Source organism: Alligator sinensis, unplaced genomic scaffold, assembly GCF_000455745.1.
Source record: "Alligator sinensis unplaced genomic scaffold, ASM45574v1 scaffold641_1, whole genome shotgun sequence".
NCBI classification, from domain to species: domain Eukaryota; kingdom Metazoa; phylum Chordata; order Crocodylia; family Alligatoridae; genus Alligator; species Alligator sinensis.
Genome location: NW_005843124.1, coordinates 304,475 through 329,041, shown reverse-complemented (window position 1 = coordinate 329,041; position 24,567 = coordinate 304,475). Strand labels below are relative to the sequence as shown.

Sequence of the window (24,567 nt, the reverse complement as noted above, 5' to 3'; positions counted from 1 at the left end):
AGCTGGCACTGAAGTACAGAATCCCCTTCCATGTAGATGCCTGCCTGGGTGGCTTTCTCATTGTTTTTATGGAGAAGGCAGGGTTCCCACTACAGCGTCCATTTGACTTCCGTGTGGAAGGTGTGACTAGTATTTCTGCAGATACGCACAAGGTGAGAAGGGGGAAAAGTTGGGGTTTACATCTGATTGGATGGCTCTCCTTCCACCAAATGACACTTTTTCTGTGCATAATTCTTAGAGGTAGTTAGTGTTTACTCTGGGCAGACACGTCTACAAAGAACTCCGATATCCAAGAAGAATTTCTAATACAAGCTGTATTTTCAGGCATTCCTAATGCACTTTTGTATTATATCCACTGGATTCTTCTGAAGTTAAGCTAAGTACGACATAAATGCAACAGGAATAGAATTGCACATGTCTGTGGAAACTGTCCAGGAACAAGTGTGGATTAATTGAACCTCTCTGCAAAATATATCCTTAAACTATATATTCTTGCTAGTGTTAGCCGTCTGGAGAAATATTTTTTGTCCAGAAAATATTCAGTCTCTCTGTGTGGTAAATTTGAATGTGACCAGTTGCAATACAGTTAAGGAAATGAGAGAGACAGACTATATGTTTTCAAGGACCCCTTCATTTGGATTCTCTACTGTAACTCGGGAAACCCATTTTGAGATGGGAACAGGAAGAAGTGAACTAGTTTTTGTAACCCTGTTTCTCCATACAAGGATGAAACCTTTTAATGAAAATAAAGGGCAAAACATTAGGGCAAGTAAAACTGTATTTGAAATTGTCTCTAGCTTCTGAAAAATATAGAACCAGTAATTGTAATTAATGTGTTTTGGTATAGTTATTGTCTCATATGCTGTAAATTCAGTGGGTAGAAGGTATTGGACAGTTTTATGATGCATGTAAAGCTTGCAGCTGCACATACCAAGTACAGGGCAGATCAAACAATGCTTCATGTTGCAAGTTGATTCCATTCTACTACACTTGGGCAATTTTGTCCAAAAACTGCATTGAAGAGGGCATTAGTAATTGGATCTCTACCAAGGTTTGGCAGTCTTTCTTTTGTTAACTAATATAACATAATATTCAGGAGGGCAGTGGAGGAAATATTCCCACAGTTGAAGACTTTCACACACTACATGAAGTGTGGGCATGTAGAATGTCAGCAGTTTTTATTGTATACAGATTTGAATTTTGCAGGGTTTTTTTTGGGGGGGGGACATGCATTTGTGTACATACTCAATGGCAATATATGTATATATAAATCTCTTGCAGTATGGCTATGCTCCAAAAGGCTCCTCAGTACTTTTGTACAGTGATAAGAAGTACAGACATTATCAGTTTTTTGTTGCACCTGACTGGCAAGGGGGTATCTATGCATCTCCAACCATGGCTGGTTCCAGGCCTGGTGGTATCATTGCAGCTTGTTGGGCAACTATGATGCACATGGGAGAAGACGGTTATGTTGAAGCAACAAAGAAGATTATTAACACCGCACGGTTCATTGAATCAGAGTAAGTCTTTGGCATTATTTTTTTTTTTTTTCTCTTAATCCCTTTTGGAGCCCTTGGTACCTCTTGAACCTGCTGAGAGCCTGCTAACTAAAAGTACATGCAAAGGAGCAGAGTAAGGAGAGGTTGGGGCTCCAAAAGCTATGTAACTGAGTTCAGAGACTAATGCCTCAGTTAAAAACTAAACCCTCTCATGCCACTTCAAGTTAAGCCAGGGGTGTAGGGATTTTTATCAAGTTGATGTTCCTGGGCCTTGCTTTGACGTTTTATCTTTCATATAAATCATTAGCTACTGGATGTTGGAAATATGAAATTCATCACTCTGGCTGCTGGAAGGAGGAGCCATCCTTCTTTCTCTAGGACCACCCCAATGTTTCTTTTTGGTTTGTTGGGCTGGTGCTCTTGGCTACTCCTCTTTTTTTTTTTTCCTCATGGTCCTCCACTCTTTTTCACATGGTCCTTTACTTTTTCTGTGTGTGCTCAACTGTCTATGCTATTCATAGCTTTTCATAGATAGCTAGTTGCTAGTGCGTGAGTGTGGTTAAGTATTTCTGTTCTCATGGGGTTTGTTCCAGTGATATCTGACAAACTACTAACCAACTATGAGTGGTAAAGAGATGCAATAAGGCTGCCTGTAGATTTACTGTAGTAAGATAACATGGTACCTGTGCACACCGTTCATTCATTCACCCACTTATTTTAAATGGAGGATTTAAATATTCTGGAATTCAATGTCTTGAACCTCTTATCTTTTTTCAGTAAGATTTCCCTTTCACGTGTAGAGTGACCAAATGTTTTTTTTCAGACTTTGGCTCAAAGTTTGCCTAATAAATTGATTCCCCACTCTCCCTTTGAGTAGAAAACTTGAGGGTGAAATGTATTCCTTTCCTTCCATAAATGTTTCACATACATGGGTGCAGCTTCCTCAAAGCAAGAAGGGAGATTATTAGGCCAGATGCCTTCCCTAACCCAGCAAGATTAGCAGGATTTCAGTGAATTAAGACTTATCCTCTGATTTTTCCTGTTGAACCAGGTTCCCTGGGTGCTGGGTTTTCACTCTAATTTTCCTACTGGAGAAAACCCAAAGACTGGATTTCTGTCTAAAACTTGTGGGAGATGGAATAGAATCAAGACTATTCAAACAACTCTTAGATCTGTTGACTTCAGTTTGATAATGTGGGTGACTCATCTTGCCTTTGTGAGAATTGATTAAGTTTAAAGCTTCCAATAGGCTGGGTCCTGATTTGAGTTCTTGTTTCCCCTGTTATAGCTGCTTGAAGGGAAACGTTTTGCTGCCATGGGTAGATTTGTACAGTGCTTTCCATTTTGGCCTGAGGAAGCATGCAAAATAGTTATCTTCCTCGTATCCATATCAAGAGAAAATAAAAATAAATAACTTTTTTTTTTTAACTCTTTCAAGATTGCGGAAAATCGATGACATCTTAATCTTTGGCAGTCCTGAGGTGTCTGTCATCTCTGTTGGTTCAGATACTTTTGACATCTATCGATTGTCAAATTTGTTAGCCACTAAAGGATGGAACTTAAATGTGCTGCAGTTCCCTCGAAGGTAAGTTGGCTACTGAAATGAAAGCTATGATTTTAGACAAACTGTGTAACCTGGCTGTATAAAATTATTGGTGTGTGTTTTGTATGTATGAGGAACTGACTTCTGATTTGACAACTTCTGTTTAGGCTTCCTTGCCATGGGGATAGTGCTTTGAGATTCTTTTAGGGGTCCTGTGGAGTGCCACACAATGTTGCACTGTTAAGTGTCAGCTTGATTCCCAAGATAAACCCAGACATTTCAAATTGGTTTTCACACTATGGATTCCTTTTGCCTTGCTGTGGGCTTTCTGAGCTTTTTGCAACAGAATAATTGTTCTAGTATTTTTCTGTAGTCAGAGAAGTGAAAAGTAAGAGCTGGCACTTTCTCAAAGGGTGTCTCAAGCCTATCAGGGGGTGTCTTGGATTTTAGGCTGACAGCTACTAGGATAGCAGGTTCATTTTTATCCCTGTGTTAACTAACATAGTAACTAATGCAAAATAAAATTTTAATGAAGATGGGGCAGTTGTAAATTTACATAAGTTTTAGGTGGAAGTGAACCTGAAGCTTTCTCCCATACTCTTCCTTGATCTCCTAACACTTTTGAGAAGTACAAATTGCTTTGTCTTCACTTGGATTTTTCATCCTGTTAATTGCCATGTGCTCACTAGCACAAGGTAATAGTAAGGATTTTTTCCAGTGCAGATGCATACTACTTGGAATTTAAAAGGGTTAGTGTTGATCACATCTAATAAAATAGCAATGTAAATGATCATTTCCCAAGGTACAAAACATGTCCCCTTTGGGTATGTGAATGCTGTTTAAAGAAGGCAGGAAGGGGGCAGACCTCCTTAACTGTTGTGATGAAAACCTTCAAAACATGAAGAAAGTAAAGAGTTTGTAGAGAGCCTAAAATAATAATTCAGAGGTGTGCACTGTCTCATTCATTTTAATGGATACTAACTCACATGTGAATGATAGCAGAGTTAGCATTTAAATATTTAATTGAAAGTGGAGGAAATATTTTTACAAAGATCCATACAGGTATTTCCTGAGTTAGGTATGTTTGGTTTTGGGACCATGCATATAAAAGATAAGTCAGATGGTTTGTGGGGTCAAGTATTAAAGTTCACAAGACTTTTACAGTACTGTGGAGGGAGGTTTGATTACTATTTCTGTGAGGAGGAGCTCAGCTTTCAAAAGTCTGAAAAATAGCGTGGTATAATGTGTGTTCTATAGGAAGATTATTTGAAGGGGTAGCAGTGAGAAACTGCCTAGTGCCCTGGGCCATGTCAGCCTAATTTTTCCCAGGCTGGGCTCCTCGTTTAAGAGGAATGACATGATTGGAAACCCCTTGGTTACTCTAAAAATGTACTATGTAGAGATTTCCATATTTCCCATGGTTAAGTGACTAATCTTTACTTTCCCTTTCATCTGCAGCATTCACCTTTGCATTACATTGTTGCACACACAAGATGGGGTTGCAGAACTGTTTTTGGAAGATGTCAAAGAATGCATCTTGGAGATCATGAAAGACCCTGGAGCCAAGACCACTGGCGTGGTAAGTCACTGCTGCACAACAAGGATAAACTTGGAATGAAAGTTTTACATCTTAAAGCGGATACTTCCCTCTTAGGGTAGTGAGTGCTTCTGTTTTAATCACTGTTTCTTTTTTTTTTTTAACATAGGGTGCCATCTACGGAATGGCGCAGTCTATCCCAGACAGAAGCTTGGTAGCAGAGATTTCCCATGCATACTTGGACTCCCTCTACAACACAGACAACCCTTCTAGTGAAAAACACATGAATGGTTCTCCCAGACACCATTGAATATGTAGCATTTGGTGCCTTACCAGCCAGTACTGGGGTGACTTTTTGAAGAATTTCTGGAGAAAGGGAATTGCATTAGGCTACGATCTTTCTGTGTTCCTGCAAGTACAGGTCATGTGGCAGCTTGATCTATACATTTTTTTTCCTTCTCTTCTCTCTCTTTTTTTTCTATTCCCTTCACACTCAAACTTCTTTTTGAGTTGTTTTCACTTTTCTATCTGTTCAGTTTTAGTTGTTCTATTCCATCACCTTAGTTAACTGCCACGGCTAGTCCTAAATGACTTGAATGGAATGGTAGTGTTTGTGGCAGTCAGAAGTCCATTCCACAACCCCAAATTCCTCAGGTATTCTAAGTTTCAGTTCATTCCTTATCATTTCTTCCCCTTGGCTGGGGAGAGGGGGGGAACTCTCTAGACATTACAGTTAGTGAACCTCCCATTAGGGTTCAGATTTTTAGTGTAAAATTAACACTTTGGGATGCTCAAGACAGCTTCCCCCCAAGTTGGAGGTAGAAAGCGAATGGAGCATAGGTTTTCAATAATTTCTCCAATTGTGTTGTAAGCTGTGGTAGGAAACTGCATTTAACAGATTTTGGGGACTTACATTTAGCTAACTCTGCACTGTGATTCCTTTCCTTTACTGATTTATCCTTTCAGTCTTTTAAGTTATCTGTATGGAGATACCAGTTAGGCATATTTTCTGTTGTAATTTCTTTGAATGACTTCCTTTTGGGGGGAGGGGGAGGGTGGAGCAATGGATGACCAACCTCTTCTAGAATCTTGTATCCATTGGAATTGTAATGGGAAATTCTATTTTAAACCTAATGGATGAAAGGGAAATAAGTTCCACAGTAATCTTGAAGAACCACTGTCTGCTTAACAAGCTTTTCTAGAACATCTTTGTCCATCCATAAAGCTGTTGTATTTTGCACAAGTCTGGAGGAAGAGAGCAAAATGGTTATTTTATTGTGCTTAAACAGAAGGATTTGCACTATCCTAAAATGCTGATGTCAAGTAGTTGAGCCATACTCTGTGGAATGGTTGGGCACTGACGTGCAATCGTGGCACCAAAGTTAACTTTTTTTACATCATCTTTTGGCATGAAATGGTGACTTTTGTAAAAGAAGTAGTAGTCTCTACCTGCTCTTTGCACTGACTTTTTTTTTTTTTTTAAGGCACATTTTCAAAGGGCATTCACCAGTGTGCCTTGACACTGCCCTGGGTTTTTCTGGGACTCCAGGAAGAGTGTGATGGATCAGCTACTGACTGTGATGTTTTGCCACAGTCAGCTTGTTATGGTACTATATTGAAAATAATCTCAGTGGCAAATTGGCCTCAGGTACAGTACATCCACCTTTGCTACAAGATAGTTTTATTGAGCCAAGTCTTCTTAGTGTTACAGAGGTACTGGCATAATGCTGATAGGGAACTATTATGGTGGGATCTAATAAATACTAGATATCAAGGTGTTGCATTGCATGGAAAGTCTCTTTTGAGAATTAGCCTCACCTGCACTGTTTTTTTCCATATCAGTATGTCCTGTGCAGAAATTACATAGAGTAACCTTATCAAATCACTGCTGCCCCTAAAGCATACTAGAAGCACTGATGATGCTAATGAGTCATGGGGTTAGTCCTGCAGAGCCATATATTGAGGGGTGGAGTGCATTTCCATTTTGTTATATCACTAGACACTTCAAGAGATGGTCTTGCTGTGCTACTCATTGTGGAAAATCTGCTGCACATCTTAAAGGGGTAGCTCTCTGGGTAGTACAAGATTTACTAGCAACCAAACTGATGCTGAGCTAAGCCTCATTGGCTTAATATGTCTGAAGTACACACTTGCACAATAACTATCCAGCTTGCAAGAGTGAATTACCAAACATTGCAAAAGCAAATTTAGTTTTGGGCCCAATGTCTTTGGGGATGGATAATCTCATTTATAAATATGTCCATTATTTTCTACTCAAAAGATGCTATATCTTGGCCATCTCATGGGTTTTAGGCTGTATGTGTCTGTTTTCTCTAAATTTTTTGGAAATTATTTTTTTTTTTCTTTCTTTTTTTTTTTGCCTATTTGTGCTTTGCCAACTTTGGTAGTCAAAGTGTAGACTTCTTGATCTTGTTACTGTTGTGCCATTTGAGCATCACTGTATCACTATCAGAATTCACTGTACCTTGGATGGGGGTGGTTCTTCTGTATAGCTGCCTGGTTACTTTGGCTCTCCTTTTAGTCCAGACTAAAAAAAAAAAAAAAAAGGGAAATACTATTTAAAAATGGTCCCCAAATTCCTAATCCTCTCCCTAAAAAAACAGAACAAAACAAAAAAAACAAACAGTTGGGTTTAACAAATCAGTGTTCCTGTTCATGTTTTTAGATGTATTTCACAACTTGCCTATCAGTCTAAGTGACTCCATTCTGATGTTTACCTATGGTTAATGGTTGTGACTTTAACTATGTTTTATGTGAATTTGTTCTATACTGTAAGAATGATACTGTATTTTATTAGTACATAGTCTTAATTTACTTTTGTCTTTTAATATAGAAACCGTATCTCCTTTATCATGCATATTTGCAGTTTTTTTGGGAAGACCTGTGTCATTTAATACCTTTATATACTTGGTTTTAAAAGCTAAAGAACAGACTGTAATAAAAAACTTGATGGTACTTTTATAGGTGGAGGGATTTCCCAAAATATCAGATTCTGCCTTCCTGCAACATACTACTGGATAGCTATCCAAATATGGTATTAAACACTGGTAATGTTTGAGATGTGGAGAATGGAGTTATTGGGTATACACAAGTCTTCACAAGGAAGTTTAAGTGCTTGCACATGTTTGATCTTTACTTATCAAACTGAAGACTATTCTATGTGACACATCAGGATACAGTCTCTCTTTAAGCCTTGGAGAGGGCAGTGTGTGTGTGTGCGTGTGCGTGCAGAGTGCATACAATGTTAGGATATTTTGTACACTAAATGTACACAAGCTATTTGCAGAGGGCCTATATAAGAGAAGTTGATCTAATAGTGATTCTGTATTTGCTTTAGCTCACTACTACCTAAAAATGGTATAATGCATTTTTTTAAATACTAATATAGTGCATTTGGGCATCCTGGCATACTTTATCTGCCTTTTACTGATGCGAAGCTGGTCCTAAACAGCATAAAATCTAGGTCATGGCTCCTAAAGTGTGGCTTATTGTTAAATAATGTGATTTGCAGTTATTGCAACAGCTCTTCCTTTCACTGTCCTGATAAGGGCATTATCTTTGGCATATTTTCTCTCCAGCTGTTTAAAAGTGCAGAAAGCAAGTTATACTGAAGAGCTGTGGATTTATTCAGGTATATTTTGGAGCCAGTAGAATAGAAAAATTACAATCAAGTTAGCCACTTGAAGAGCTCTTCCTGGGATTTTGGTAAAGAGAGTTACTGAATTTCCCCAGCCAAAGTAAAATTTGGTATATTAAAAGTAGCAGTTTGAATACAGAATAACTTACTTACCAAGTTATTACAGTGATGTGCCTGCAATAGTGTCAAAATACCTTTTAATACTCTTCATCTCATTTTTGCCTGAAAACAGAATACCCTTGTATTGCAAAATGTGGGGGCGGGTTTTAGGGGTTTGGGTTGTAGCTGTGTTGGTCTAAGGACATAGGCAGACAAGGTTCCTTGGGTGATTTTGATATCTTTTATTAGACCAACCCCAATGGTTGGAGAATAGTTATTAAGCAAGCTTTGGGGTTCAAAAACCCTTCGTCAGGCTAAGGAAGCTTCAGCAGTTGGTGTGTGCTCTTCCTGGATGGGGGTTTTTTAAGCATTCACTTTTTTTTCAGAGACTTACTACATCTGCAGTACAACCTTGAATACTGTCTTTTCTGTCAGTCTCTGAGCCAAGGATACCTTTCCGTGTTTACAACAATTTGATAGCTAATCTAAGTAGCTTTATAAGTCCAATTTTGTGAAAGTCCCCTCATGTGAGGAGTCCTGAATTCCCTTCTGGATCCTGTTTGGTTGCAGTGCCATTTTACTTGGAGGCGCAGATCTGTAGATGCATGTGCAGCTTCCCCAGAAGCTATTTGTTATGCTCTGCAACAATGTTAAGACTTCCCTCTGCAGTGAAGGAAGAGTGGAGTAAATTAAAGCATTGTGATAGCAAGAGCAATTAAGTGAAAAGGCCAAGGAAGTTGCTCACTAATTTGTTCAGTGAAAACTGTGCAATGAATATTCCATTCAATTGGTGAACAAGTTGGTTATAAACACTTTTATTGTAAATGCTTAGAAATGTTGTAGCATGCTTTTCTGATTCCTACCTTTTATTGAATAGCCGTTTGCAATGCAGGTGACTCCCACATGTCTTATATAATACTGCTTGAATAAGGATTACATGTAACCAAACTGCACATCACATATACAGTACACAAGAGAGACAAGGTCACACATGTTACAATAGATAGTAAAATATAGTTATTAGGTAAGAAGCAAGAACAACTGCTTAGGAAAGAAATACTTATAACAGTTTGTTTATGCAGTTGTGTAGCACTACTCCTTCTGGTAAAAGCTATACGTACAGAAAACGCGAAAGATCAAGCAACTTGCATACTGGTAGACCAAACAGGATTTGAGTCTGCTAATTTCTAGACAAAAGTGGATGCAAATCATTAAACAAAACTTCCATCCTTGTGAGTGAGAAGTAGGCTAGGGCTGCTCAGTCCATTGGAAATCTTGAGCTGTGGTAGAGAACCTTGCTTTGTCTTTCTCTATCAGTAATTGGTTTTTTGTTGTCTTTTTCTATCAGTAATTGCTTGGCAAATGTATCCAACTGCTCTTGTATGATTTGAAAAGTGAGGCAGCAGTGGCTGTAAAATCAATTCTTACTTTGCCTTATTTAAGACAGAGAAGCTGCAACCTGCTCTATGAAAGTGGCCAAGTTGATATCCCGCTCAGATAAACCTGCACATTCATGTGTACTCAAGGTGATGTGTACCTAAAACAAACAAACAAACAAACAAACAAAAACCCATGCTGCAATTGGTGTAGAAAACAATGATAGTCTAAACCTATCCTAGTGTTGTAGTAGTTACCTATCTGAAACAGGCTCCACTGTTATTTTTCTTATAGTGCTACAAGTAAAATCCCTAATAGTTGGAAGGGAGAGCGGAAATACCAGAAAAGAGTGAAAACATTATGGTACTCCAACGAAAAAAGGGATCGGACAGATTCTTAGAGGAAAAAGGGCATCGGTAGCTACTGAGCATGAGAATTGAGGATACAGCCTCTGAATGAGAATTTCCTATACCTTAAATGCTAGAGGCTGCAAGTGAGAAAGGAACAGTGGGGTGGGAGCCCTGCTCATACCCAGTTCACTCTCCCTGTCAGCATCCACCCTCTTCCACTGTGTGGCACAATATACTGGGCATGAGACATGTACAGTCTGATCCAGTAAATGGCAGTTCTTATGTTCTTACCCATACCCAACTTCCAAGCCTCACTTCATATAAACAGCTTCCTAATCTTGATAGTAGAAATAGCCAAGTGTTATGTTTTATCCTTTGTTTAAACTTGCAACACCCTCCACGTTTAAGATCTAATAAAACCCATTCCTTTCCTTTTACCTTGTTGTAAACGTTGAACCATTCAGGGTGGTGGTCCAGTTTTTCTGCCTGTAAGGCTACTCTGGTCATGAAGCCAAAGGCCTGCCCAGATAAAATGAAAGAGAAGTTAGTTTTGTGCTGTCTTTTCTTTAAAGTTTGTTTATGTTAGTGTGACGGGGCCTCCTGGGGCCGAGCTCTGTGGCCCCCCCACCTGTCACTGTGACAGGAGGCCTACTCAGGGCCGAGCTCTTCGTGGCCCACCCGCCCACCTGTCTCTGGGCAGCCGCCCGCTTATCTCGCCCGCCACGCCTTTGATGATAATTGATTCGTATATCAATGTCAATTAAGCAGGAGGCTGCCCATTGTAGTGCCCCGATGCCAGGGGGCGCTCTGCGGCTCCGACCTCCCCTAATACCGCAGCCCAAGCCTCACAGATGGCATCTGGGTGTTAACACTATCACGGGCCCCCCTTGGGCTACCTGGCCCTGGCCCACCGCGAGGCCAGTCGGGACCCCAGGCCTCGGGCTCTTGGGCGTCCCTCGTGGTGGGCCCCCGGCCTTTTTGACCCTCTCTGGTCCTGGCCCCAGCATGGGCCAGTCGAGGGTACTATCCCCTTCGGGCTGGGTCTCTAGCCCCTCTTTCTCATCCTCAGGCCTCACCGTGCCACTACTCCCCGTCCTTGCAGGGGCAACTGCAGCACCACGCCCTGTACTCCATACACTCTCTCGGGGTCTGCCCTCTGGGCCCCTCCAACATAGGGTTACCCACCCGGTGGTGGGAGCTAGGGGTTAAGGCGCCCCGACCCGCCTTTCACCGGGGTGATCACTGGCCTGGCATTTCCTGGGGGCTCCCGCGCCACTGAGAGCCCCACCAGACCACCCACTCCCGGCAGGGTGCAGTTTCAAGTCATGCCCAGGACCAGGAGCCTCCTTACCAACCCCTTGCAGCTCCCCCTTACCTCCGGGTCATTTGCAGCAGCCCTGCAGCCAGGCAATGTTGTTGCTTGGCCTCCTGCAGCCAAACTGCCCTGTTTATATAGGCAGCCTAGGCCTCAAAATGGCTGCCCTCGTCAGGCACCTGGAGGCTGCCAGCTCCAGGCCCTTAAAGTGGCAGAGACACCCTGTGCTCTGCCACAGCTAGTTTATCCTATATAGAAATAACTTTTAAGGAAGCCAGACAGGCACAAATTGCCAAAAAGCTGCTTGCTGCTGGACTTCCATAGGATCTACGTATTTGTGAATGGGAAGAATGAATGAAAAACACTGTCTGGTTCAGTGGTTTGCATCTTCCTTCCATGACCTGCTCTAAGCACTCGCCTCCTGTCTCGCACCCCCAAAAAGTGAGGTCCTATGATCTGTAGTACAGGAGGACCATTCTGGCCTACATGTGTTAATTGAATAGAAAAATGCTTCAATCAATTTCCTTATTACACTCCCTGTCCTAAACCACCAGGCCACTTGATATAGGAACCCAGGTGTCAGTTCTGTACCCGATTGAAGTCCTTGAAATGGAATTCCTTGAAGATGGCATCTCTCGCATCCACCTCATTCCAGCCTACAGCTCTCAGGTTTGGTAGCAGCTGCTCCCTCTCCTCAGCACTCAGTCTGTGGGCTTTTCCTGCCTAGGAGAGAGATGCAAAATGGAAGAATGGTTTAAGATAACAAGGGCTAACATTTGTTCAAGCAGAGGTAAGGCTTCCTTTTCAGGGGAGGTGGAAAGTAGATGCTCAAATCCAGGCATGCCAAAATGAATCAAGTATATATGCAATGAGGCTTTCACTGCTCTTGTCCTGATGTACAATATCGGGTCAGTAGCTGAAGCTGGCTGGGGCACTTTACAATTGCTAGAGGATATTACATGATTTGCAATGTTCCTGTTGTTCTGGATTGGGTCTGTCTTTACCATACTCTACAAACTGGTCTAAAATGAGTGGTAGTGGTAGGGGTTCCTGAAGTTTTAAGCTTATTTCTAGTTTTAGGTTTAGGCCTAATTTTGCTAGTGGAGAGAGATTATATGTTCCTACCAGCCTTCTGTGCCCTGTCATGTTAAGAGTGAACTATGTGCTGCCATTTTAAAGAGTCCACAGCGTGTAAACACACAGGGAGGGAGAGTTGTGTAACTAATTAAAAGTCCTTAGACAGAAAAAGCAGCCTGAAAGAATGCATCTGGATGGTAACTTCCGTATGTAATTTTCCTTTCAGAGTTGTTAGACTCAATCCACTATGACTTCTTTATAATTAATCATAACTTCTTTTGAAAACTGCCCTCCTCACCAAAATGCAACACTTTTTCCATGGTGGTGTAAGGGAAGACTTAATTATTATGAGTCAGATGTTATATGACTAGAACAACTTTTATATTAGCAGATTCATTGTTTCATTAGCTTTTGATAATGGCTTCCTTCCTCAACTGTCTCATAATTTCTTTGGCTGCTGAGAGGATTGTTCTCTGATTGGTCAGCTTAAAATGAGAAAATCTTAAACTTTATATCGTTTCCCCCTACATTACAATAGAACAGTGGTTGTCGGCTGAAGGTATGCATACCCCTAGGGGTACTTAAAAAGGGGGTAAGGGGTATGCAGAATGAGCTGCCCGAGGGTGAAGCGCTGCCAACTGGCTGCTCTGGCAGCTTCACCTGCCCCCAGCCCGCGGCTGTCTGCACGCCCTGGGCAGCATCCACATCCTCTGTCAGGCATTTCCCCCTCACACCTCACTGAGGGCTAAAGGTGCCCAGCAGGGTGGGAAGGGGCCGGGAAAACCTGGGGAGCAGTAGCCTGAGCCCCCACGAGTAGCCTGGGCCCCAGCTTGAGACTGCTGGGGGCACCCCCTGCCATGGCAGATCACCCCCTGGGACCTCTAAGCCAGACATGGGGAGAGCCTGAGACCCTCTGTTCCCCAATGGCCCCTCTCAAGGGCTCCTGGTAGTGGATGCAGAGTGCAGTGCCCGCAGGGCTCATGCCAGCCTCCAGAGCTGCTGCAGTTGTGTTGCGGGTAGAGCACCACCATTAGCATGCAGCCCCCGTCCCAGGCAGCTGCTCTGTCGTTGCCCAGTGAATGCAGGTGCTGGTGAAAGGTGCCTGTGTGCAGATGTGAATCGGCACAGTGTTTTGTGCAAGGTGCGTGAACAACCCCATTGACTGGGCTCGCTGTTTTGCGCCTTGCCCACATGGGGCTGCTTCAAGCCCACTGCTCCTTGGCACCTGTGTCTGGTAGGGTAGCATGGCGCTGCAGGGACCAACCTTGCACTTCCCAGCTCACCCAGGCCTGTAGGGATGAGGGAGGCACCACAGGTCTGGCTGCAATGTGGCCACCACCTGCTAAGGGCATGGTCATGGCTTGCAGGTGAAGGGCTGGCTCCTGCCCCTCTCTAGCACCCAGCCCTGCAGCAGCCACGTGGTCATCCCTGCACTTGGGGGCCCATATTTGGAGGCTGGGGGGAGGTGGGGGAGACCTATTTTGGAGGCTAACTTGCTTCAAGACCCAAAAAGCAGAAAACGAAGCCCTTTTATTCATGCCTGTAACCGCACTGCTCGGCTCTATCCCGCTTGGGGCTTCTTCCCTCCTGGGAGGCCTGTTTGCTGTACTTGGGGCGTGCAAACACACCCTGTGCAGCAGGTGCAAGTGGGGATGCAGGGCTGAATGGGGTTCGTGGCATCATTTTAAAAAATGAATAAAAATTTAAATGTTGAGGGAACGAATAAAAAAAAAAATTTCTGGTTTTTCTTCTGCCATTAAGCATGTGCCAAGAGTTGAGGCCAAGAGCAGGTTGCCTGCAGCAGTGCCCTGTTGTCACCTGCCTGGAGGCCACCCCCTGCTGAATGCCCTCTCAGGGAGAAGCGGGTGTCTGAGCCCCGGGTCCAATCCTGACCTATCTTCCCCACACGGGCACAGGCACTCGGGCAGCTGAGACTGCATCGCGGGGCCTGGGTTAACAAGAGGTTTGCACAAGAAAGATGGGAGAGAGGGGAGGCTGCATCTCTTGCACCACGGGGTGCAGCTGTACTGGATACATGGGGTGGGGGGGAGGGCAGGGATGTGGCCACCTGCACTTGAAGCCCTTGCACGCCTTCCCACCTTGCCCCTCCGATATATTAATTTAACATTAAATGCACTATATTAACAATGCGTTTAATGTTAATTAGTGTAGCCTGCCTTATATCACATAATTGGTAATATTAAAAACAAGAGAAAAATATAAAGGGGTACATGAGCTGAAACTTTGAGACAGAAGGTGTACACATTAAAAAGTTTGAAAACCCCTGGAATAGAAGTTTTAGAATGCCTTTCCCAAAAAGAGGGTGTCTGTGGCTCATTGATCGAGAACCAATGGCTCAGATAATTGAAAAGGACAAGGGGAATGGTCCTTTTGCACTCTTGCTGTCTAACTCTGCTAATACTAGTTAGTTAGAAAGAGGCTGCCATTCTTTTGGGTTTGGCTTTTATAAGATACCAACTTTGTGTGCTTTAATTCAGGAGAGATTAAACTAGGAACTTATTTTTTAGCAGTTTCAGTTCACCATTTAGTTCTGAGCAATGCTAGAATAATAGAAGAATTATTCAACATGGCATCTCTTCTGGGTTTACATAACAGGGCAGGAGAAATAGGGTGGCTGAAGTTGGAATTCACACTTGCAAGTTGAGGTTTATGCCTATATTCCAGCACCCCAGCTCCATATCAGATGATAATCTACTTTTACAGGCTGGTTTTAATTTTTAGTTTCACAATGGCTAAGAGCAAGGGTCAGCAGTGTATGGCTTGCTGAACCACTGGATCCAGTCCATGGAGCTGGAGGCTTTTGTCTGGTCTGGAGCCAGGGAGCAAGGAACTATGCTAGGCCTGAGCTGCTGGAAGCTGTGCTTGTGCCACCAGCTCTTCCCTTGGCCTCCACCCCTCTCTCACCCCACACCCTGTGCCCTGGTTGTAACAGGCACAGTTTTCAGCTGGTAGGGAACTGCGCTGCAGGTGGGGGTAGGTAGGGGGCTGCCTGACCAGCTGCCTTACCCCAGAACAGGTCCCTACCAGCTGGAAGCTGGGGACCAGAGCTGGAGGAAGTGGCAGCAATGTGGGTGCAGCTCCCACTTGCTTGTTTCTGGCATGGGCTCAGACAAAGCCTCTCGTTACTGCCATGCTAATGAAGCCTGCTGGTCAAGCTGGAGCTGGGTTGTTCTGGCCTATGGCTTGCTAAAGTTTGCTGGCTGCCAGCTAAGCATAATGTATTTTTGAAATTGCTTCTATCTGTATGCAGTAGACCTGCCAAAGTGAATCTTAAATAATGGTTTTGGAAACTAGCTTGAAAGATTCTTCTTTAAAGTCCCATACGTTATTTAAAAGGTTTTGTGTGATTCAAGCATGTTTGTGCAGACTGAACTCTTTTGTGGATTCTTATTCTTTGCTCAGTACATAGTTTGAATTTTCTGACCAAAGAAATAAAACCATACTTGCCTCTCATAGAGCTAGTGTGAGGGTACAGTTCAAAAGAATGGCGGGGTAACAGATGCTATTTTCTAGTGTCTTTTGGGTACTGTTGGAAACAAGTACAAAAGGGCAACCTGTTCAATTTAAGCACACAATTTAGGCATATTGGGCATCTATACATGTGGTCTGGGATGCGGGGTGCTTCAAATAGAGTAGCTCCGAGGGCGCCTATACACGTGCAGCGAGGCTGCTCCAACACATTTAAACTTTAGTTAAGGTGTCCCTGCAATGTGGCCACCGCCTGCTAAGGGCATGGTCATGGCTTGCAGGTGAAGGGCTGGCTCCTGCCCCTCTCTAGCACCCAGCCCTGCAGCAGCCACGTGGTCATCCCTGCACTTGGGGGCCCATATTTGGAGGCTGGGGGGAGGTGGGGGAGACCTATTTTGGAGGCTAACTTGCTTCAAGACCCAAAAAGCAGAAAACGAAGCCCTTTTATTCATGCCTGTAACCGCACTGCTCGGCTCTATCCCGCTTGGGGCTTCTTCCCTCCTGGGAGGCCTGTTTGCTGTACTTGGGGCGTGCAAACACACCCTGTGCAGCAGGTGCAAGTGGGGATGCAGGGCTGAATGGGGTTCGTGGCATCATTTTAAAAAATGAATAAAAATTTAAATGTTGAGGGAACGAATAAAAAAAAAAATTTCTGGTTTTTCTTCTGCCATTAAGCATGTGCCAAGAGTTGAGGCCAAGAGCAGGTTGCCTGCAGCAGTGCCCTGTTGTCACCTGCCTGGAGGCCACCCCCTGCTGAATGCCCTCTCAGGGAGAAGCGGGTGTCTGAGCCCCGGGTCCAATCCTGACCTATCTTCCCCACACGGGCACAGGCACTCGGGCAGCTGAGACTGCATCGCGGGGCCTGGGTTAACAAGAGGTTTGCACAAGAAAGATGGGAGAGAGGGGAGGCTGCATCTCTTGCACCACGGGGTGCAGCTGTACTGGATACATGGGGTGGGGGGGAGGGCAGGGATGTGGCCACCTGCACTTGAAGCCCTTGCACGCCTTCCCACCTTGCCCCTCCGATATATTAATTTAACATTAAATGCACTATATTAACAATGCGTTTAATGTTAATTAGTGTAGCCTGCCTTATATCACATAATTGGTAATATTAAAAACAAGAGAAAAATATAAAGGGGTACATGAGCTGAAACTTTGAGACAGAAGGTGTACACATTAAAAAGTTTGAAAACCCCTGGAATAGAAGTTTTAGAATGCCTTTCCCAAAAAGAGGGTGTCTGTGGCTCATTGATCGAGAACCAATGGCTCAGATAATTGAAAAGGACAAGGGGAATGGTCCTTTTGCACTCTTGCTGTCTAACTCTGCTAATACTAGTTAGTTAGAAAGAGGCTGCCATTCTTTTGGGTTTGGCTTTTATAAGATACCAACTTTGTGTGCTTTAATTCAGGAGAGATTAAACTAGGAACTTATTTTTTAGCAGTTTCAGTTCACCATTTAGTTCTGAGCAATGCTAGAATAATAGAAGAATTATTCAACATGGCATCTCTTCTGGGTTTACATAACAGGGCAGGAGAAATAGGGTGGCTGAAGTTGGAATTCACACTTGCAAGTTGAGGTTTATGCCTATATTCCAGCACCCCAGCTCCATATCAGATGATAATCTACTTTTACAGGCTGGTTTTAATTTTTAGTTTCACAATGGCTAAGAGCAAGGGTCAGCAGTGTATGGCTTGCTGAACCACTGGATCCAGTCCATGGAGCTGGAGGCTTTTGTCTGGTCTGGAGCCAGGGAGCAAGGAACTATGCTAGGCCTGAGCTGCTGGAAGCTGTGCTTGTGCCACCAGCTCTTCCCTTGGCCTCCACCCCTCTCTCACCCCACACCCTGTGCCCTGGTTGTAACAGGCACAGTTTTCAGCTGGTAGGGAACTGCGCTGCAGGTGGGGGTAGGTAGGGGGCTGCCTGACCAGCTGCCTTACCCCAGAACAGGTCCCTACCAGCTGGAAGCTGGGGACCAGCTGGAGGAAGTGGCAGCAATGTGGTGGCAGCTCCCACTTGCTTGTTTCTGGCATGGGCTCAGACAAAGCCTCTCGTTACTGCCATGCTAATGAAGCCTGCTGGTCAAGCTGGAGCTGGGTTGTTCTGGCCTATGGCTTGCTAAAGTTTGCTGGCTGCCAGCTAAGCATAATGTATTTTTGAAATTGCTTCTATCTGTATGCAGTAGACCTGCCAAAGTGAATCTTAAATAATGGTTTTGGAAACTAGCTTGAAAGATTCTTCTTTAAAGTCCCATACGTTATTTAAAAGGTTTTGTGTGATTCAAGCATGTTTGTGCAGACTGAACTCTTTTGTGGATTCTTATTCTTTGCTCAGTACATAGTTTGAATTTTCTGACCAAAGAAATAAAACCATACTTGCCTCTCATAGAGCTAGTGTGAGGGTACAGTTCAAAAGAATGGCGGGGTAACAGATGCTATTTTCTAGTGTCTTTTGGGTACTGTTGGAAACAAGTACAAAAGGGCAACCTGTTCAATTTAAGCACACAATTTAGGCATATTGGGCATCTATACATGTGGTCTGGGATGCGGGGTGCTTCAAATAGAGTAGCTCCGAGGGCGCCTATACACGTGCAGCGAGGCTGCTCCAACACATTTAAACTTTAGTTAAGGTGTCCCTGCCACAATTTTTCAGTGTGGGTACGCTGCTACTTGAGACATGAGTCTGCTGGAGTGCGGTAATTGTCATGCTCCAGCAGACTCGATCAATCAAGTCATAAGCCTGTAATTGCAGTGCGTTGGAGCAGCTTTGCTGCATGTGTATAGGTGCTCACTATCTTCAGCTGCTGAGAACTGTATGTGAGGAGCTCTTATTCCTATTACTCAGATGTGATCCATGTCTGCTGTGTGCATGAACACCTGCATAACATTGATACCTAAACCTGATGTCGCTAGTCTGGTGATTCTCAACAAGGTTGCTGTGGCACCCTGGGATGCCTTGAGAGCTTTTCAAGGGTGCCTTGGGGCACTGCATTATGTTAGGCCTGTTAGGTGTTCAAATGTGATTTCCAGGATTAACCCAGAGTTTTCAAATAATACTGTTTTCCTGAGTACTTTAAAACAAGAATTGTTCTGTTGTTTCTCTGTAGTTAAAACATGAATGAAAACTAAGAGCTGAAATTTTCTGAGGGATGTCTTGAGGCTAAAAAGTTTGAGTACCACTGCCTTGGTCTATTTGTTTTATGTAATAATAACAATGAAAATGCAGGATGAAGCATAGATCACAGGGAATGCTAACAGATTTTATGTATTTCCATAATATCAAACTTCTGCCTCTTAAATATCACTCAGTGTATTTATTGATTCAATGGCTTTGCTCCTCAAGTTTTTGGGGAAAGCATTTGTAAATATGAAACCAGCTCTTTGACGGACTTAATCAGTAGCACTGTCCCCTGCCTTCCTTACAGTAGTGCTACTTTGAGAAATGCCCCTTGTTCTTAGGGTTAATTTCTATCCCATCCCCCATCTTTTGGCTGCTTTGTACTGTGCTCTGAAGCTTTTTATTTTATTAAAGGGAAGATATAGGGTAAACACTGCTTGGCACAATAAAACCTCAGCCATTGCCCTTTCAGTGTGATCACTAGATAAGCTTGTTCCAGGTATCTTAGCAACCAAGATAAAGTGGGGAGGAGACTGACTTGCTGTAAGACCATCACAACTTGATGCTGTTTCTCTAGCACTGCACAGACATTAGCTAGAAGGGAAAAAGCTGTTAACTTGCAGCCATGGCAGTGATGGGGACAGGGGAGGGAATCCGTTTAACATATTGAAGTGTCTGAACATAGCCAGTGTTGAAATAACCTTTCAGTTTCTGGTCCAGAGTTCAGTGCTCCAGGCTGCTCTGCAGGAGAGCAAGTGCTATTTCTTCAATCTGTCTGCCAACAACAGAGGTAGCAAAGTCAAGGCCTACTGTGGTGAGAGCTATCACTTTCCCATTCCTTAATTATACAATGGCTACAGATGCCCGCAGCAGCCAGGAATAGGTTAATAGTTCAGCAACGCTGTCATTATGGAATGGCATCAGGCTTCTAGGTAAGCACTTCACTGGGTCGCAACTGTGATGAAAACAAGATAAGCTAGTGATGACTAAGCAGGGAACAAGTGTACTTTCTCCTTCTTGAAATCCTTGTTCAACACAGCAACCATTCGAACACTCCCAACATCACCCTGAAGGCACTTGGGCTCTGCCTGAAGGAGCTCACATTCATTGGGGTATACCCCATCTGATTAGGATGAAGCCCGATTTCGTGTTCCTAGAACCTCCCCCCCACCTCCCTGTACTCAATTGCTGTATTTACTTGCTTGTAAGATGACCCTGAATATAAGATGACTCCCCAATGATTGGGTTCTATATATGGAACATTTATAAATTTTCATAATTTTCCAAGTATAGAATCTAAGTATTGGAGGTTGTCTTGAATCCCTTCACCCAATGCTACTTCAGGGAAAGTAATGGCTGGGGGTGGGGAGGGGGCAGGTGGCATGTCCCTTGTAGTCTTCCTGGACCCCTGCCCCTGCATCCCCCACTCCCAGCTTTCTCCAGTCTCTGCTCCTTCCCCTTCCCCCTCCTTCCCTAACCCCTTATTGTCAGATGCTGCTTGGGCTTTTCCATCCCAGAGCACAGCATGTAGAAGCTCAGCCTTTGCAGCACTGTTTCTCCTGCCTGGACAATCGGCAGTGCTAAGTTTCCATATGCTCCATGCCTAGGAGAGACCCTAGCCTAGCCTGAGCCAGAGCCAAACGGCACCTGACAGTAAGGGGGTAGGCAGGGGGTGGGCAAAAGCTGCAGAAAGGAAGTGGGGTGGGGGGGAGGAGGAGGCTGCTGTGGACCTGATTCTGGCCCTGACCCAGGCTTGGGGCCAGAGCTGCAGCAGCCACCTGCTCCCTCCTCTACTTCATATGGCAATATAAGATGAGGATTTTTTTCCTCCCATGCTGACTGGGGTAGGGGGAATCTTGTCTTATATTTGAGTAAATAAGGTACTTCACTTTAGCCTGTCCAGACTCAAGGGCAGTGCTCCTCCTTTGCCTGCCTTTGGTGTAACTGCCTCTGCACTCTTTGCTTCTCTTTTGACTTAATCTCAGGCTCCACTGCACCATCTTTTGAATTCTAGTTTGGAATACCCCAGATGGCATTGCAGGTCAGCATTTTGGAGAGGTGCAGAGAAGGGTGATGAGGATGATCAATTGGAGTCTGGAGAGGTTATTTTAGGAGAACAGACTAAAAGAGTGTGATTTGTTTAGTCTAATTATATAATGGAGGGTGACAGAAGGCATACACACAGAAGGAAAAAGTTAGATAAATAGATATTGATATAAGAACAAATGGGTATAAATTGGCTGTGAATAAAATTGGTTCTGATGTTGGGAATCTTCTTCAATAAGGTTCTGAAACCAATCTCCCACCAGAAGTTGTGGGAGCAAGACACCCAAGTACTTTTAAAATGGGGCTTAAGTTTATGAAAGGGATTACTGTATTTACTTGAATCCAAGATGAGGTTTCCCCTTCCCCCATTCAATATGGGGCAGTTGAAGCCCTTTGTCTTAGTTTTGAGTACAAGATGGGGTTAAGGAGGGGGCAGTTGCTCCAACTCTGAGTATGGGGTTGGAGTCCGAGCTGCAGCTGCTGCCCCTCTTGCCCTGCTGCCTGCAGCCTCTGTTTCCTGACCTCTGTTCCTTACTGCCATCACTTGCCTTCCTGCCACAGCTCTGGCTGAGGCATGGAGAATGTGCCTCCAGCCCCCACCCAGCCATGCAACAGTGGAGGTAGCAAGGGCAGCAGCTTTGGCCCTGGGGCTTGGGTTGGGGTCAGACCTTGAGACGATGTTGCTGCAACTGCTGCTGCTGCTTCATTGGGCAGGGGCCAGAGGCAGCATGTGCCCTGTGCCTGGGACTTGGGCAGGGCTCCAGCTGGAGCTTCAATAGGAAGGTAACTGGGAAAGGTAAGTGGAGGCAGGTAGCAGGGGGGCCAAAAGGGGGCAAGTAGTTGGGAGGGGGGCAGGTGCTAGGGGGTGCAGGCACTATGTGGGGGGCAGAAGCCAGGGGGTGCAAGCATGGAGGGGTGACAGCCAGGAGGAGGGTAGGTGGTGGGGGAAATAGGTGGCATGGGGCACGGGTCAGTCTGCTTCACTCCCCTGCTGCTTGCCCTGCTGCAGTAAGGTGCGGGAGGTATTTAAGACTGTCCTCCAGTAATTAGATTCTGTACATGAAAAATTATAACATTTAGATTTTTGACATAGAAAATTTATAATTATTGGGAGGTCATCTTAAACTAGATGTCTTGGATTTGAGTGAATATGGTCTATTATTTGACATGAGTGGTTGTGATAACAGAAGTCTAGACTGGGATGGCCATCCAGTGGTGCACAGACCAGCAGATCAGGCAAGGAGCACAGGATAGGAAGCAGAAACCATAAACTGATTGGGCAGAGGAAGTGGATTGTAACATCACCTGGGGAGGTTGTGGGGCTAATCTGTGGCACACCTGCCACAAATTTGGTCCCCACTGGTCTAGACTCTTACTCCGAATGCCCTTCCACTTCTGTTCTTATAAACAGCACAAAGCCTGGGTGTGGCAGATAGGCAAGTGTAGGGTCCTGAATCCCTCACTAAGTGTTGAGTTTGCTATAGAATAAGGATATCTCATAACAGACATGTGGCCTGGATCTCCCAGGCACTGTCCTCTTCTGCACCAAATGCTCCTCTGCACCTTCCTTTCCCCAACCCCTTTGACCAAACTAGAATATCTTAGCTTTCTGTCCCCAGATTTGGTTGTACTGGGCTGTTTTCTGTCAATGTTGCAATTCTTCCCACATGCTTTCATTCTTTAAAACATGTGTGTTCAATTTAATTAAACTTACATCTGCAATGTGTTTTCCACAGCATTGGCATTATTTTGTTTTTTTTCCTGTCTGCAACATAATAAGCATGTCACGCAACTGGTGCAAAGGAAACAACTCGTGCGCTTAGGGGAGAATAAGTTTTGCATGCCCACTTGAAATAAAAAAAAAAAAAAGGAAAAAAATCAATTAATTTAACAGTTTCCTTTTAAAGGCTGCCTCATGCTTATGAAAGTGAGAAGCTAATGGCATTGGCTAGAGGTCAATATGCAATAGCACCTCAGTCCTGATGAGCAGCATCTTCTGCTATTGTAGTGTTAGGCTCCCATGAAAATTCCACCTATTCATCCCCCGTGTAGTCTGGATTTCCTGGGACTTCCAGTCTAGGATCCTGTACAATGCTATTAATAAAAACTCAAGTCCAGTCTGCTGCATTCCTACTATAGCCATAGTAAGCTCCTAGCCCTACACAGCTGAGAATGGCATACAATGGTTTCATGTGTAAGGGTCAGTGGAGCTGTATACAAGAGAACCACCTGCTATTATTTCCTAGCTGTACATTGATATGACTGTGGCAATAGCTACTGTATTCTTAACAGAGTGTAGCTAGTCATATTTGAAATGCAGTTTTGCATTCAGGAAAGATTGCCCCCTAAAGCCCAACTCCCCCACGTAGAGAAACACTGGTAAACACCCACTGTAGTACTGTGAACTGCTTGCCCATGGATTTCCCCATGTTATTCATTAACCTAAGAATAGAGCTCTGTTCTTTCTCTCCCTTTCTACGGACTCTTTTTCTAGGATAGAACTGCTGACTTAAATCTCTTTGACTTTCAAATATCATAGCTGTCACATGTAAAGGGAATTATGGCCTTCCAAGCAGTGACTTACCATAGCTGTAGGTTGCGTGTGGACTCAGTAACTGGGATTCAGATTCAGCAAATTCACGCATGAGAGACTGAATGAGCAACAGGCAAAGAGGCAGCTTGTGTCTGAGCTCTTCTTGTAGAGGGTAAAGGAGGCGTGGCAAAATGCATTAAATCCACCCACTGCAAACAGCTTCAGCAGCTGTCCAGGCTCTAATGATTTACCAGTAGCAGGATCAACACACACAGATTGCATCTCTCTTGCAGGCTGTAATGGACAGAGCAGGGCCTGCTACCTGTATTTTGAGATGCACCGTAAACCACAGTCTTTTTTTTCATTTTAGGCAGAAAAGCCAATTGCATGTGTGTTCATGCATGTCTTTCATCTCTTTTCCCTAGGAAGAATACCTCCCTCTTTCACCTCTTCCAGGCTCCTTGCCGATGCAAAAAAAAAGGCTTACATTTAAAACAAAGTGTTTTGCCTACAATTAGATTGATTAGTGTGAGAACCCTGCTGTTTAATCACAGATTGTTTGATAAATGGCCTGTTCCTTATTACTCAAAATTGTACAATGAATCTTTTTTTTAATATTAACACAAATTAAAACTTTGTTTCAAGAAAGGTCACCGGTGTTGGTCACCCAACCAACAAACTTGGAAATAGGGTAAGTGTTTCCACCTTCCCAGTGCCCATAACACTATTGGTTACATGCATCTCTAAATCATTCACTTCCATTGTCAACAGAGATGAAAACAATTTACTTTTGGTTTCGTTCAACCAAAACTTCCATACCAATCTTAAATGCAGTTGTATCAACATCTCTACCCATAGGATCATCTCACAGTCCTTTCACTTAGAAAGTTGTTTTGCCTCAATATTGTTGTAGTGCCTCAATAGCA

The 24,567-nt window shown here is 43.9% G+C and overlaps 2 protein-coding genes across 3 annotated transcripts in view; one reads left to right on the top strand and one right to left on the bottom strand.

Moving 5' to 3' along the window:
- The window catches only part of SGPL1 (sphingosine-1-phosphate lyase 1), a 22,320-nt gene extending 14,872 nt beyond the window's left edge, over window positions 1-7,448 (top strand). Inside the window, exons 6-10 of the mRNA XM_025193894.1 lie at window positions 3-152; window positions 1,282-1,520; window positions 2,938-3,084; window positions 4,501-4,621; window positions 4,749-7,448. Of these exons, the coding sequence (XP_025049679.1) occupies window positions 3-152; window positions 1,282-1,520; window positions 2,938-3,084; window positions 4,501-4,621; window positions 4,749-4,889 (798 nt within the window). The 3' untranslated portion in view covers window positions 4,890-7,448. The remainder of the gene's footprint in view (window positions 1-2; window positions 153-1,281; window positions 1,521-2,937; window positions 3,085-4,500; window positions 4,622-4,748) is intronic.
- On the bottom strand, window positions 7,111-24,567 carry PCBD1 (pterin-4 alpha-carbinolamine dehydratase 1). 2 transcript variants are annotated; one of them, XM_025193895.1, is made up of 4 exons: window positions 23,693-24,567; window positions 11,970-12,101; window positions 10,502-10,582; window positions 7,111-8,999 (listed from the first exon to the last, which is right to left on the bottom strand). In XM_025193895.1, the coding sequence occupies exons 1-4, from the start codon at window positions 23,693-23,695 to the stop codon at window positions 8,832-8,834; spliced, it is 384 nt and encodes a 127-aa protein (XP_025049680.1). In that variant the 5' UTR covers window positions 23,696-24,567; the 3' UTR covers window positions 7,111-8,831. The 2 variants fall into 2 exon arrangements, with proteins under 2 accessions (XP_025049680.1, XP_006037549.1); XM_006037487.3 differs by lacking the exon at window positions 7,111-8,999 and adding an exon at window positions 9,136-9,873.

What these genes read in the sequence shown, in the direction of transcription:
- PCBD1 (XM_025193895.1), bottom strand. An exon ending in ATTTCAAGGACTTCAATCGG is followed by an intron (nt 10,583 to 11,969) that starts GTACAGAACTGA and finishes TTATCTGGGCAG; the next exon opens with GCCTTTGGCTTCATGACCAG. An exon ending in GGTTCAACGTTTACAACAAG is followed by an intron (nt 9,000 to 10,501) that starts GTAAAAGGAAAG and finishes CCTTCACTGCAG; the next exon opens with AGGGAAGTCTTAACATTGTT.